Source organism: Zerene cesonia, chromosome 2, assembly GCF_012273895.1.
Source record: "Zerene cesonia ecotype Mississippi chromosome 2, Zerene_cesonia_1.1, whole genome shotgun sequence".
NCBI classification, from domain to species: Eukaryota; Metazoa; Arthropoda; class Insecta; order Lepidoptera; family Pieridae; genus Zerene; species Zerene cesonia.
Genome location: NC_052103.1, coordinates 4,326,068 through 4,339,360, shown reverse-complemented (window position 1 = coordinate 4,339,360; position 13,293 = coordinate 4,326,068). Strand labels below are relative to the sequence as shown.

Here is a 13,293-nt window from a genome sequence, read left to right as displayed (position 1 = left end):
TAGCAGTTGACAACTTTGTAAAATAATTTCGTCTTTAGTTTAGAAGTCAGAACAAAGACATCTTTGAGAACTGATTTGTTGTTAGGCGTCCTAAATTACTTAGGAATATAATTAAACGAGGATATGTCTCAAGGATTTTTATGTATGCAGTATTTATATCAGACATGTGTCGAACAGAATAAAGTGACACATCATTCGCGAAACAATGACCCTTCAACGACGTCACAAACCTCTTGGCGACGAAAATCGTTAGGAATCTGAATAAATATGATCTGTAATATTTTGATTTGTTTGGTAAAATATACGGATATTAATTCCAGTGTACTTTTTATGTATTAAGTCACTTTTGGTTTCAAATAGTATTCTTCTCATTATCAGAATATTTTTTTTTTGCCAGTAAAGCATAAGGGTACCAAGCTTCTGATAATCGTCGTATATAGATACTTCCTGTAGGAAACATCTAAATCATCAGACAAAGTATTGTTATTTGTTTTACGCATGTTCTTGATTTTTTAGATAGACACTTATACTTATTTTATTAATATAGTAAAGCGTGTTTAATTGTTATATTTCTAAGAGTCAATGATTTTCTTTTTCTTCAATCTTTGCGTGTGAGGAATACAAAAACAGAGTAGTATCTAGGTGGAGTGATATTATAAATTATTACTTAGGTATTCGTTTATTAGGATCTACTGTTATAGTGTTAATGAAAGTGTGCGTCTAGGTCGTATCGTGTCTCCAGACAATTTATAAATTAGGACATTTAGAATTTAATTAATGAAATGACACGCAAATGTTAGGTTAATTGCTAAAAATTAATATCATCAGCCGATTTGGACTCGAATTCGGTCACGGTTTACCGTATACCGTATTTATATTGTGTAATAAATGCTTAAAATAATGTATGTTAGCTACAATGGAATTATCACATTTTTACAGAAGTATTTTCTCAAAATGGTTTTGCTTATTATCGTATTCTATTTTCTACCTATTAATTTTATAAGATTTGTGGAAGTCATCCTGAATGTTTTTATATGCCTTAAGCCTTTTAAAGATACTATTAGAATTGAGAAAAAATGCTGCATATAATTTAATTAAATTTAGCTATAACAGTTCTCTTGTAGCTTCACTCACATGAATTTAACCTATTCGCCCGACAGCTTGGCTCATAAAATTTTCCGTATTTTTTTTCGTTCCTATTGAATTTTATTGTCGCGATAAAAATGCCTATGTTATTATCATTCATCCATCTATGCATCTAAATAGATTCAGCGGTCTAGACGTCATAATATACCGACCATTCGGCATCCGAGACACAGAATAACTACCGCATTTAATATTTTTATAATACTATTATGGATGCAGGAAGAATTACCCAAATTAACCCAAGATAACCAGGGTCACAGTTTACAATAAACTCAATTAATGATGTTAATTTGTAGGTATATCTTTAACAAATTGTTCTCTCCGAAAAATATTAATGAGTTCATTAGAAGATAACATTTAAAATTAAAGTATGATTATTTTTTTAAAGATAAGCATAGCTAAAATATTTGAGACGAATAAGTGAGAGTATTAGTAATTACGTTATATAACACACATCTTACTTTTTATTTTTAAGTATTTACTTATTTAGAATCTTTCTTTAATCCAAACATCTTTATATATCAAAGAAAGTTTGGTTAGTTATGTCAATTATAACTCAAGCACGGCTCAATTATGTGTGAATGTTTTTTAGTTATTTATTTATTGCATAGTAAATTGAAAACATTACAAAAAGCATCGTCTTAATCGATGATTTGTGCGGGCTGGCTTTGGTGAGCGGCTGAAAGATTAGAGATTCAAAACTGATCTGTTCCGTGCATCGTCCCGTCTTATATTATTTATTGCAGACAACCCCAATTGTTTTTATAAATATTGGTACTCAATTTTACCGTTCATACACTTATTATTTGGAACTTACAATTAATGGCAAAACCTTCTGCTTTATCTATTAGTTTCCTTAGTTACCACAAAATGCTCCTCTTTTAAAGATTCCCAAGCAATTTCCAAGAATGAATTAATAAAATAGACATATTTTTTTCCAGCTTTTTATTGATAACAACTCTAAAACACAATAACAATATTCACAAAATCATTGGGGATCATAAAAAACGAAGTTTATTTACCGTCATAGGTAACCTTACATCAAGTATTTAAACCTTCTTATTTAGAAAGCACTTACAGAGTCATTTTTTATGTAGGTCTTTGTCATTGCTGATATTCATCAGAAACAGACGTCGCATTTTTATTAAAAAAATAAAATAGGTACTATTAAATTATTTTTTTCTGTAAAATGTTTAAAGATATTTCGTCAAATAAAATGTATGATAATAACTTTTACTAAACAGGTTAAAAAAATGGAGTTATGAAAAAATATCAAACTACGAATATTTAAAAAAATGAAGACCCTTCTTATCTCTATTAGTTGAACTATCGATAATCTAGAGTTCTATGCATATTTTTTTCTTTTTTCTTTGTCTCCTAAAAATGAAGCTTTGTACAAGGTATTATGAATGTACATACATATTTACTACCTAGATATTTACAGTTTATAACCCTTATTATTAAAGGTTTGAATATCACATTATATGACTTATCACAAAACGCATTGGTTAAACAAAAACATTCGGAATATTGAATGCATTTCAATCGACGATAACATGAAACAATCAGTTGCATTCATATTTCGTATCTGATTCGTTTTATTCTAGAATTTTCGACCACGTTTATTTATTTATTTATTTATTCTTTATTGCACACTTTCACACTTTCAAAATATAAAAAAAGAAATAAAATTTAACAAAAACTAGTATGCAAATGGCGGCCTTATGGCTAAAAGCCATCTCTACCAGGAAACCGGCAAACCACATTTCTTTTATACAGTTTATTTATAATACAACATATTTCAATATATTCTTTTCGATTGGATTAGAAATATTTAATCATGGAATCTTTTGAGAACGAATCACACGATGTTTTTAACTCGTTATATTTATTGATTGATGTCTTAACATTTTCACACATCGGCTTAATCATCAATCACATTTACCAAACGTACATGTCAGTCTATTCTTGGAATGATGTTTCTTCTTGAGATTGCTCACTCTTTATTCCCACAATTGGCACTTATCACTCACAAGAGTATTAGTAATATTATTCTAAATTCATTTTTGACTACCTCAGACTGTTGATATATTTCATGAGATTAAAAACGACGATAACACCCATTATGTCGGTGTAGCCCTCGTGGTTCGTGTTTGATGTATTGCATAGGTTGCTGCGGCAGTAACAGTACCTGTAAAAAATAAATATTGATAAGTTATATATCCAACACTTCGTTATTGAATTTCAAATAGATATTTTTTAATACCGTCGTTGATTTTTGATATAACACTGGCTATATTTTCGATACGACTGAGTGAACAGTTTACGAAATATATATATTTTTTTAGAAAACTGGTTCTGAGAATTTAAAAGTGGTTTTATATTTTTGTTAAAAATAATTATGCTTCTTACTACAAGAATTCTAGTCTCAAGTTACTATACTTGAGATACTCAGTTAGTTAGTTAGTTCTTTAGTTGTAAAGACTACAACTAAAGAACGTTTACAACAACTCGATCTTTCTTTTTACGTAGGTATCACCTTTAATTTTTGGGTCAAGGTGAACCATGACTAGATGTATCTTTTATTATGCTTATTAAAGTATTCATGCTAATTATAAATACTAACTTTGTGACCACTGCTCTTTCGCCTTTATAGTCCGGACTTGAACAACCTTCTTCATAGGCCTCAACGACCTCTGTTTTTGGAGACCATTTGCCATTCTTGTAATCCTGGTACTCGTGTTTTTGCTGAGCGCAGTCACGAAGGACGCCGTTTATCCTTACTGAAATGAAAAATATTTATGTAAATAGTTCGAGTATTATTATGATTGTTTACGCACACTTTGTTTTGAAACTTAGCAGTTCTATCACAGAATAATAAGACGACCTGTCTGTCAAACATTTGTACACCGCGTATGTTTAACGTCTGTAAACAGAACCCTGGCTTGTTTGTTTGGCTTCAGTTAGGAGTGTTAATTGCTGTGTTCGAGCCGGTGAATAACATGAAACCTTTGCTCATTGATACGGAATATTTGATACTGTTTATTTTGTTCATTATAAATTCTGACTAAGCCCTTATTAGTATTTACGTCGTTCACGCCAATGAATAAGATCAAAAGTAAATTAAATATACCTCCTATGATGAGTTAATTTAATTTAAATAATAACGATCATACATCATGTATTAAAATGACTTGCATTTTGATTGTAATCAGTAGTTATATTTAAATTATTTGTTATAAATAATAAGTAATAAATCCTACACATTGATACTGACCTCCATTCTGTATGTCAAGGTAGAAATCCTGCTTCATACACATAGTGGAGAATGGACAGTCCACAATGAAATTATCCGAATAATCAAAGTGTATACACAATCTTTTCGTTGTGTTGTAATATTCTCCAGGAGGTGGATTTATTAAACACTGATAGCACTGCAACGAAGTTACACCTGAAAATATAAGAATTAACTATAATTTATTATTATTCTCTTCATTGAGATGCACCGGAGAACATGTTTTCGAACTTATTAAATATAGTAAGACATAAAAAAAATATTTTTATTTAACTTATAAGTGATCATATTTAACAGAAATTATAGTTTAATTTAAGAGAATTAATGTATATCTTTCTTGTCATTATAAGATTACTCGTACTATAAAATAGAGATAGAAATCTGACCAAGAAGGCATAACCAAGAACAAAACGTTCTTGTTAGTTGTATACACAGGATACAATTTAATTGACAATTCATTATTTATCCGCTTACTTAACACTTGGTTACAAAAAGGTTGTGTAAGAAAAATTATCTTTAAATGAACGGAAATATGACGTATTCAATTGATTCCGTGATACCATAATATTTCTGATGAATCAGAGCACGTTGCTCCTTATACGCCTACATATAGCTTAATACAGCATAATACTAATTGTTCTTCGAACTGGATCGTCGTCATCACTTGCCAAAATTAATAATTGAAAAATTATAATTCATATACTAAGTCGAAGTTTTGATCGAAGAAGCCAATAAGAAAGCATATTGAATATTCTTATAACATGTTGATGCTGTGCTTTATAAAGCTTATTAAAATAATATAATGTTCGTTAAATAACAAGTTGGCCACGACAATTGATGACAGTTTATCATGAATATAATAAGTTACTACACGGTATTAATTCTTTTGATTGCGGATTCCGACCACATTGATGTTGATTACTATGACGATGATAATAATATTTATAAAAATGAAAATATAAGTTATATCGATTTAATAGAACGAAGACTCGGTGAAGATGATTATAATAACCTGACACATAACCTTGAGACAACTGAATATAATAAAATCTATCCATATAATTATAGCAGTGATCATACTTTATTATACAATATAGAAAATAATAATACAATAGATAATTTTCGAGTTTTAAATATTACTAAGTATTCCGATCAAAACATTAATATCGATAATCTGAACAACCAAGTTAAGTCAGAAACAACGTCGACATTCGTGTCAAAATCAGAAATATTTAAGGATTATTTATATGCATACGACGATGATAAAGAAAAATTATTACGTCAAGTTAATGATTCCCGCAGTGAAGATACTGAACAAATGCCCAACGATACAACTCAATTAAAGATGAAGGATCATTCCGTTCAATTTTATAATTTAGAACCAGCGGCTGAGAATGATATTTTAAAGGATATTACTTATGGTACACAAAATGAAAATGTATGGTACGTTCCAGAAAATTATCCATGCTGGGAACTTCCGCTATTATATGGCGAGTTAGGACGAAGAAAAATGACATCGAAAATTTTCGTTATATATGGTGGAAATTTAAAAAATGTTGTGGATCCAGGATACAATATAAAGAGCTATAGATCGTTTCCTACACCGCCAACTCAAGTCATGAACCGATGGTGTGGTGTACAACCATGCTATGGCGATCATACTCTTTGCTTGTTCCCAGATGCAACTTTGTCAAAACTATGTGAAAAGGGGTATACGGTTAATGTCCCGACTATTTTAGATCATATCGCTTTAGTGAATATTATAAATTCTATGCGTAATCAAGTAGCAAGTGGTGATTCTGACAGATATTATCATTTACCCCCTGCTGCAAATATGCATCAAATAACTTATGATTATGATTTACAAAAGATTTCTGAAACGTGGTTACGACAGTGTCTTCCTGGGCCTGCCCCTTGCTCTGCTCTGGATGGCAAATATGTAACTCATCTCGAATGCACTAAATATGCTGATTATTGTTGCGTTCGGTCCAGCGATTCAGCTTTCAAATGGTATTCTATAAAATAAATCTTTTTTTTTTGCATATATAACTTTAACAGTAGCTTGTACTTTAACTTAACTTTTCAGCGCACCGAAAATGGAATGTTTTATCTCACCAATAATAGGTTGTATTCATGAATGGTTCTGGAGCGGCGGACAAGAAATAAAATTAGCAGACGTGCACTGTGGACGTACGTCAATTAAAAATTTTAACGCCGTACAATTGCTTTGGGCAGAAACTATAAAAGTTGGATGTGCATTCGGGCAAAGAAGCAATGGTGACGTACGGGTCGTATGCAACTTCGCCCCTGGTGCTCCATTTATTTTAGATACAAAATTATATTGTGGCATCATAGGTCATAACAATAAGTTAATGGAAAAGAACAATTCTGTCAAAGCCGATTTTCTCTCTTCTTTAGGTGTTTTTTGGGATGATTTAGAAGAAAGCGAAAGAAAGTTTCCTGAATTTAAATATACAAATAGCGTTCTTAGTTACTTTAATATTCAGGAAAATATAAAGACTATATGGGGCGTACAAAGTTTAAACAGAATCTATAAAGATGGATGGATCAGAGATCATCTAGGAAAGCGGCACAACGGTACAAAAGGGATGATTGCTCGATTAGTAACAAAGTACACTTTTGTCGATGAAAGTGGAGCTCGTTGCGATACCAACGAATCCATGTATATTGCAGGAGAATCGGGCTCATTGTGTGTGGAGCGAGGAAGAAGATACAAAAACCTTTGCTTTGACTTCAGAGATCCAACACCTGGATACAGATTGGTTGCAGTCGCTGCTCCTATCGCATTGTTTACACTCATATTATATGACTTATTTAGTGGTGTTGTAAGGCAATCTGCATAATTAATTCATTACCACTAATGGTTTTTGGATTATCAAAAGAAAAATATATGGAATCACTATTGTCTATTTGGTTATTTACTCTACCACTTAAAATGTGACTCATCATATAGTTCAGCGAACCGCATCATTGAATTATTATTATTGAGCTTTAGTTACTGTTTATAATTTAAAAATAAAACTTGTTATGTTGTCGCTTATGATTCATACCACGTAGGTACGTTACAATGGCCAAAAATACTTTGTCAACTTCGATTATTTTTTGATTTTACTCGTAATTGAATAGCCTTAATAAGGAATTGTACGAAACAACTGTCATAGAATAATATCATTTTATGAAGTTTATCAAAAATATCCTTTATAGCATGCTTCCCTATGTACTATGCTACGATTTATCTATGATATATAATTATTTTAGTTATAGTAACACAATGAAATGTTGCGTATCAATATCTGTTCCGTATCATAACGTGCTGTGGATTGCATTAATATAATTATTTGAGCATTACAGCGTATCACGAACCAATTGTGGTTTCAAATTGTGATTCATAATTAAGCATGATGGTTATATAGTCACAAACAACCTTCAACACTATTGGTTGCTGGTCGGTGATTGGGAAATTATCTAAAATGAGGATGCCCTTACCCATAATGAAGTTATATTCACTTTTATTATAATAAACATATGTAACATAATATTTTATTGTCATTATAAACATAATCTACACGAATTATCTACGCAATATAAGAAACATAACGTCACGATATACATTTTTTGTGAGTCATGAATTAAAGAAAGTATAAACCTTTTAAATTTAATATTCCAAAATTCAACTCTCATCGTTTCATTATTTTAAATTTACCTAATAGTTATATGCTTTTACAAGTGATCTAAATCTGATTGACTGCACTTATACTTTATTATAACTAAAGACTACTGACTAAAAATTTGAACGGGCTACATACCTGTTGTAATCAACGACAAAGTCACCAGGGCCAGATATTGCTCCATAGTTGGTTCTGACTCTCTCGGCGCGTTTAGTCCAGTTTGAATTTGTGCAATTGAACAACTCTAATATCAGTTCAAAAAGTACTCACGTTCGGCTCTGAAATATGTAACATATTATTTATATACTTGTTGTTCTCTTGAAACTGTAAAAAATATAATTTATTTAATTCTACGCCATATTTGTTGTAATTACAAATATATGTTTTTTTTTAAGAAAAAAACATTTGGATTCAGTAGTCGGTAAAAGTTTAAATCCTAATCCTTTTTAAGAGGATGTACAAAGGGTACACAAGGGTTCTAGTTAATTTAGAATGTATGTGGTCAAAATTTATAACGTTCAAATAGTATTATCCAATTCCAAAAGTACATATAAAGCAAAAAAAGTACATTATATTCAAACATTGGTACGTTATCAGTGCCCTGGAATTTCCAATTTACTTAGAGTAAAGTTAACGACAACATAATTTTATTCAATACACAGAGCGTTGTGCTCTTCAAAACTTTGTATGCCTTATCAGATTTCATTATTCCCAAGGATCACCAAGGACAAAGTGTAATTAATTATGATCGTAATTTACCAGATTAAGTTTGGTTTGTACATTCCAAAGAGTTTTAGGTATTTGATTAAGAGCAATGTTATCCAAAGGTACGTTGTGGGAAAAAGTACACATAGTGATTCTTTTTTTAATTTGGCGGAAATTTGTCACCTTTGCTGGTGATAGTAGTGATCCTTGTCTGTATTTGTTTCGACAAGTGTTTAATATATTGATTTCTACAACATAGCATACTATTTTTCATGTGTATATTCTCCCAGGTAAGTAAAAGTCGGTAAAAGCTATTTAATAATATGCTTTACCTATATGGTTTTTCTTAAGACGTTGCCGACACTATCTGCTAAATGATACTATCATTGTAAATGATACTCGTATAGTGCTATGGTTTCGTAATGCGTAACCGGTATATGATTATAAAATGATATAGTAATAGGCTCATTCAATACTATTGTCAAGGCCATGACCGATTTTTTTAGCCTTTCTTTTTTTTGAATTTATTTTGTAATTTATTTAAACTGGTTGTATTTATACAGATATGTATTCACATCAAGGCTAGTGACCTTGTAGTAGAGAATATTAATAGTTAATTCAAACTTGATATACAATTTGTCAACCAAAACTACCGAAAAGCCAAATTTCGGCGATGATTTGTTTCAAGTTTCTATTGGTGAAACCGAGGTCTTCATCAATATTTGGTACTCCCGATTTTTCAGATGTCTATTTTGATCGGGCTATTTAACTAACGAAATACATTATAAGAACAACAAAGGTTCTATCTATTTATTTATTGTTAACTTTGCCTTTGACTTTTTTTCTGTTTTTTTTTTATGGTAAGCGTTTCTAAACGTAAGTGTACCTTATAGATAAATATATATTATTTTTAAAATTATTTCCTTTCATGTAATCATTTGCAAACCTAGATTATTCTACAAACTCTTCGACGTAAATGTGCGGTCAAAAAAGGAACAAATAAAACAATCAATAGGTATTGGTTATGTGAACTTGCAAAATAATAATTGTTTTCGGAATAAATTTAAAAACGTAATCGGAATTACAATTACAAGGTTCACATACTTAACCTTCTGTCTAAGAGGTATGTATGTATAAATCGCAGTTTCAAGGTGTGTCGTAAATAACGTATTTTATTGCCATTCTGTAAAATATTTTTGTATAAAAAAGATAACCATCAGTGTCGTGATATAATTAGGAGCATTTATTATAATTTTCTAAATGTGCACGATGTACTTATACTTAGATTTATAACGTATGTTAAAAATAAATCATGACCTTGTATGCAAATTGACTTCTTCTTTATTAATATGTAGTTTATTTTAAATTGCTGATTGTTGAAAAAATAATTCACGGTATCTAAAAGATACTAAAAGACTATTTTACGAATAAGCTGCTTTAAACGCGAACTGCGAAACATTTTGAATCCGGTTATATAATTTTATGTGCACTTACTTAATCTCTTTCTAGTAAAAGACCACTGTCTCTGGATTTTTAGGGTCCCCTTTGTTTCATCGCTTCTTATTTCAAAGTTCTTTATTTCTGCGTCTCTTTTCGTTTTGAGATAACCTTGATGCACAATTCGTATGCAGATATTTTAACTCGTATACATGACATTATATTTCAAGAAGCTATTTTACGATACATCTCATGAAATGAATTGTGCCATATTTTTACTAGGCAAAAGGTTCTCAATTTCATTATATGTTCGATTTTGTATCTATGCAATAATTTGTGTTGTCGCACTTTTGAACTTTTTGGATCTTGATAAAAAAAATTACTTTCTGATCGAAGGAATAATTAAAAAGTTTTTTAGAATATTTTCTTTTTTTATGTAAGATAATAGTAAAACAAATAAACAGTAATAATTATTAGCTGACAGCGCATTTATAAGTTTCATTGGAGACGTGACAGTGCGAACTGTAAATAAAAGATTGAATGCGTTGACCTAAAAGATACACATGTCGTTTGTCAGTTTCACTGAGGTACCTATACAATATGAGTAGATAGTTTATGACCAGAAAGTTGTACGGCGAGGATGTGGTAACCGCACTCAAGGATATGGGATACCGGATAATATCGGCTGTTGATTTTTTTCCTCAACCTAAATGGCAAACACGATAGCTATAATTAAGTCATATCCAGTGTTTTTAGTCTTTAGGTGTGTCGCCTGTGGTATCGCTTCATAACTATAGAAACATAAACAGGTTCAAAAACATCATCATAAACATCAATACATATTTATATTCTTAAAATCGACTTTTGTTTCCCATTACGTTTACTTGTTTTTGTACTATTATTAGAGTATTTACTGCTGTATACATTTATCTAGTATTTTAATATATCATAATCCATGCAAAGTATCTTTGTCCCAAGGAAATTTGTTTTCGTTATGTTCAATTTGCCACTCGAAGAATTTAATCGATGTATAAACACGCGTATGCGTCATCTTTAAATATGTACGTTGCTGATCTAAATATTCACCAGTGATGTTTTCAATAAGTTAATTCATACCTATATTATAAATGCCGATGAATAATTATTATTCATTTCAATTTAAATGTCACTTCGTATTATTTTTATTTCGACGCAATTTAAGCGATATTGACTAAGCGTTGAACTCGAAAGTCCATGATATAGAAATAACTCTAATATTTTGATTATTGGGTTATAGCTGACACAGTTGAGTAGGCCAGCAGCATCTAAAAACCGGGTCACTCGGTCCATTAGACGGAGTAAGTCCCCGAGAGTTACATCACATTTGTTGACTGTAATTAACATTGCCGAGACAATTCTTGCTACACTAAATGACGATCGTTGATAAGAACTTCTCAATAAATTCTTCTCCTTCGAACCGCGAGTCATCAATGAACACTGCGATCGCGTAATTCTCTTTGATGAAGATTATGTAGATAGTAAATTTGTATGAAAGAACTCTTCTATTAACGGGTATAAGATAGCTAAACTGGCTATTATAATTATTGGGTTATTGTTGTAATCAAATGCTAGGTTGTGTTTAGAATGCTATCGATAAAAAATTAAAATGGTATTAACTGGTGTAGTTTTGTATTGCTTTATAATTATTATTATGTATATTTTTCGCTATTTTAAAACCAGAGAAATCAGTATTTTAAAGCAACGAGTAAATTATGATTGAAAATTTTATTGGTGTGCACCTAACGTGAATGTAAATTTATGCAAAGGATTTCTAGTAATTGTAATTAATAAATCTAAAATTATTTATTCGTCTAGCCCGTTTTTGCTTTTTAATTTAATTACTTCTTTTAAATTTGATTCTAAAAATAATATTAAATATATAAAATTATATAAATGTTTCTCGAATTTTGTTGTAGGAAAAGGAAATATTTCGAGCAGCCATTACGAAAAATTTGCACAAATATCATAAATATTTATATATTTAAATACTTACTATACTTAATATATTTAAATGAATAATCCGAATAATAAAATGAATTCTATATTGATTTACAGAAATTTTAATTAACTTTCAAGGCGGAGAACATTGCATATTTACCTCACTATTAACGAACAATCACAATACTCTTATCACACTTTGGCTTGTTATCACAAACGGCACAGATCACATTAACGTGTACAATTTCTATCGTATTACGAATGCGGCGAGCCGTCTTGGTATACGCGTGACTCAATGTGTAGTTTGGAGTTTACTGGGCGCACGCTCTCCGCCCAACCGCCTTACCTCAAGGACTTGTGTCATACTACATAACATATTGTGTACTTGACCGTTCGATGGCTAGCTCGCGAACAATTTAAACCTTGCTCGAATTAACCGCTCTTAATAGACTAAAATATTTCTCACCTATGTATTTGATTTGAACAATTTTTTTGTTTTTAATTTAGTGTGGCGATTGCTGTTTTAATACGCATTATTATGGGTATTGAGACTTCGTTGAATGTTCAAAAATGTTGTTATACTCTTATCGTATTGTAATTTACGTGCTATTACGATAAAGTTGAAAGCCCTTGAATTAGGAAACCTTGTCCTTTTAAGGCTTCGTAGGAATTGTCAATAGCTTTATTTTTATTATTTTTTTAAATTGTCACAGTAACTGGTTCTCTGTTTATTTGAGAAGAACCCGATATTTTTTATCCAAACAGGTTACAGAGCGTCAATATTAGCATGCATTTATCGGATAAACACAATCTGTCTTCAATAGTGATTCTCCAACACAGTAGGTAATATTAATAAAGTAACAGGCGTGTCGTAAGTTAATTGATAAAACCGACATTTCGCGTATAGTTAAGATGTAAAATATATGTATGTGCTATATTTTTACGTCAGAACGTCAGACGTTATCTAAGGCTATGTGAACTTGGCACCCGACTTAAAAAAAAATCACATTTTTTTGCTCCATTCGATAGATTTAGATATGTAGT

The 13,293-nt window shown here is 30.7% G+C and overlaps 1 protein-coding gene across 1 annotated transcript; it reads right to left on the bottom strand.

Moving 5' to 3' along the window:
* Positions 1 to 2,903: 2,903 nt before the first annotated feature.
* On the bottom strand, positions 2,904 to 12,606 carry LOC119834929. The gene is made up of 5 exons (XM_038359476.1): positions 12,410 to 12,606; positions 8,269 to 8,408; positions 4,424 to 4,597; positions 3,773 to 3,929; positions 2,904 to 3,337 (listed from the first exon to the last, which is right to left on the bottom strand). Exons 2-5 carry the CDS (start codon positions 8,312 to 8,314, stop codon positions 3,217 to 3,219), a joined length of 498 nt encoding a protein of 165 aa, XP_038215404.1. The 5' UTR covers positions 8,315 to 8,408; positions 12,410 to 12,606; the 3' UTR covers positions 2,904 to 3,216.
* Between the last annotated feature and the right edge of the window lie 687 nt (positions 12,607 to 13,293).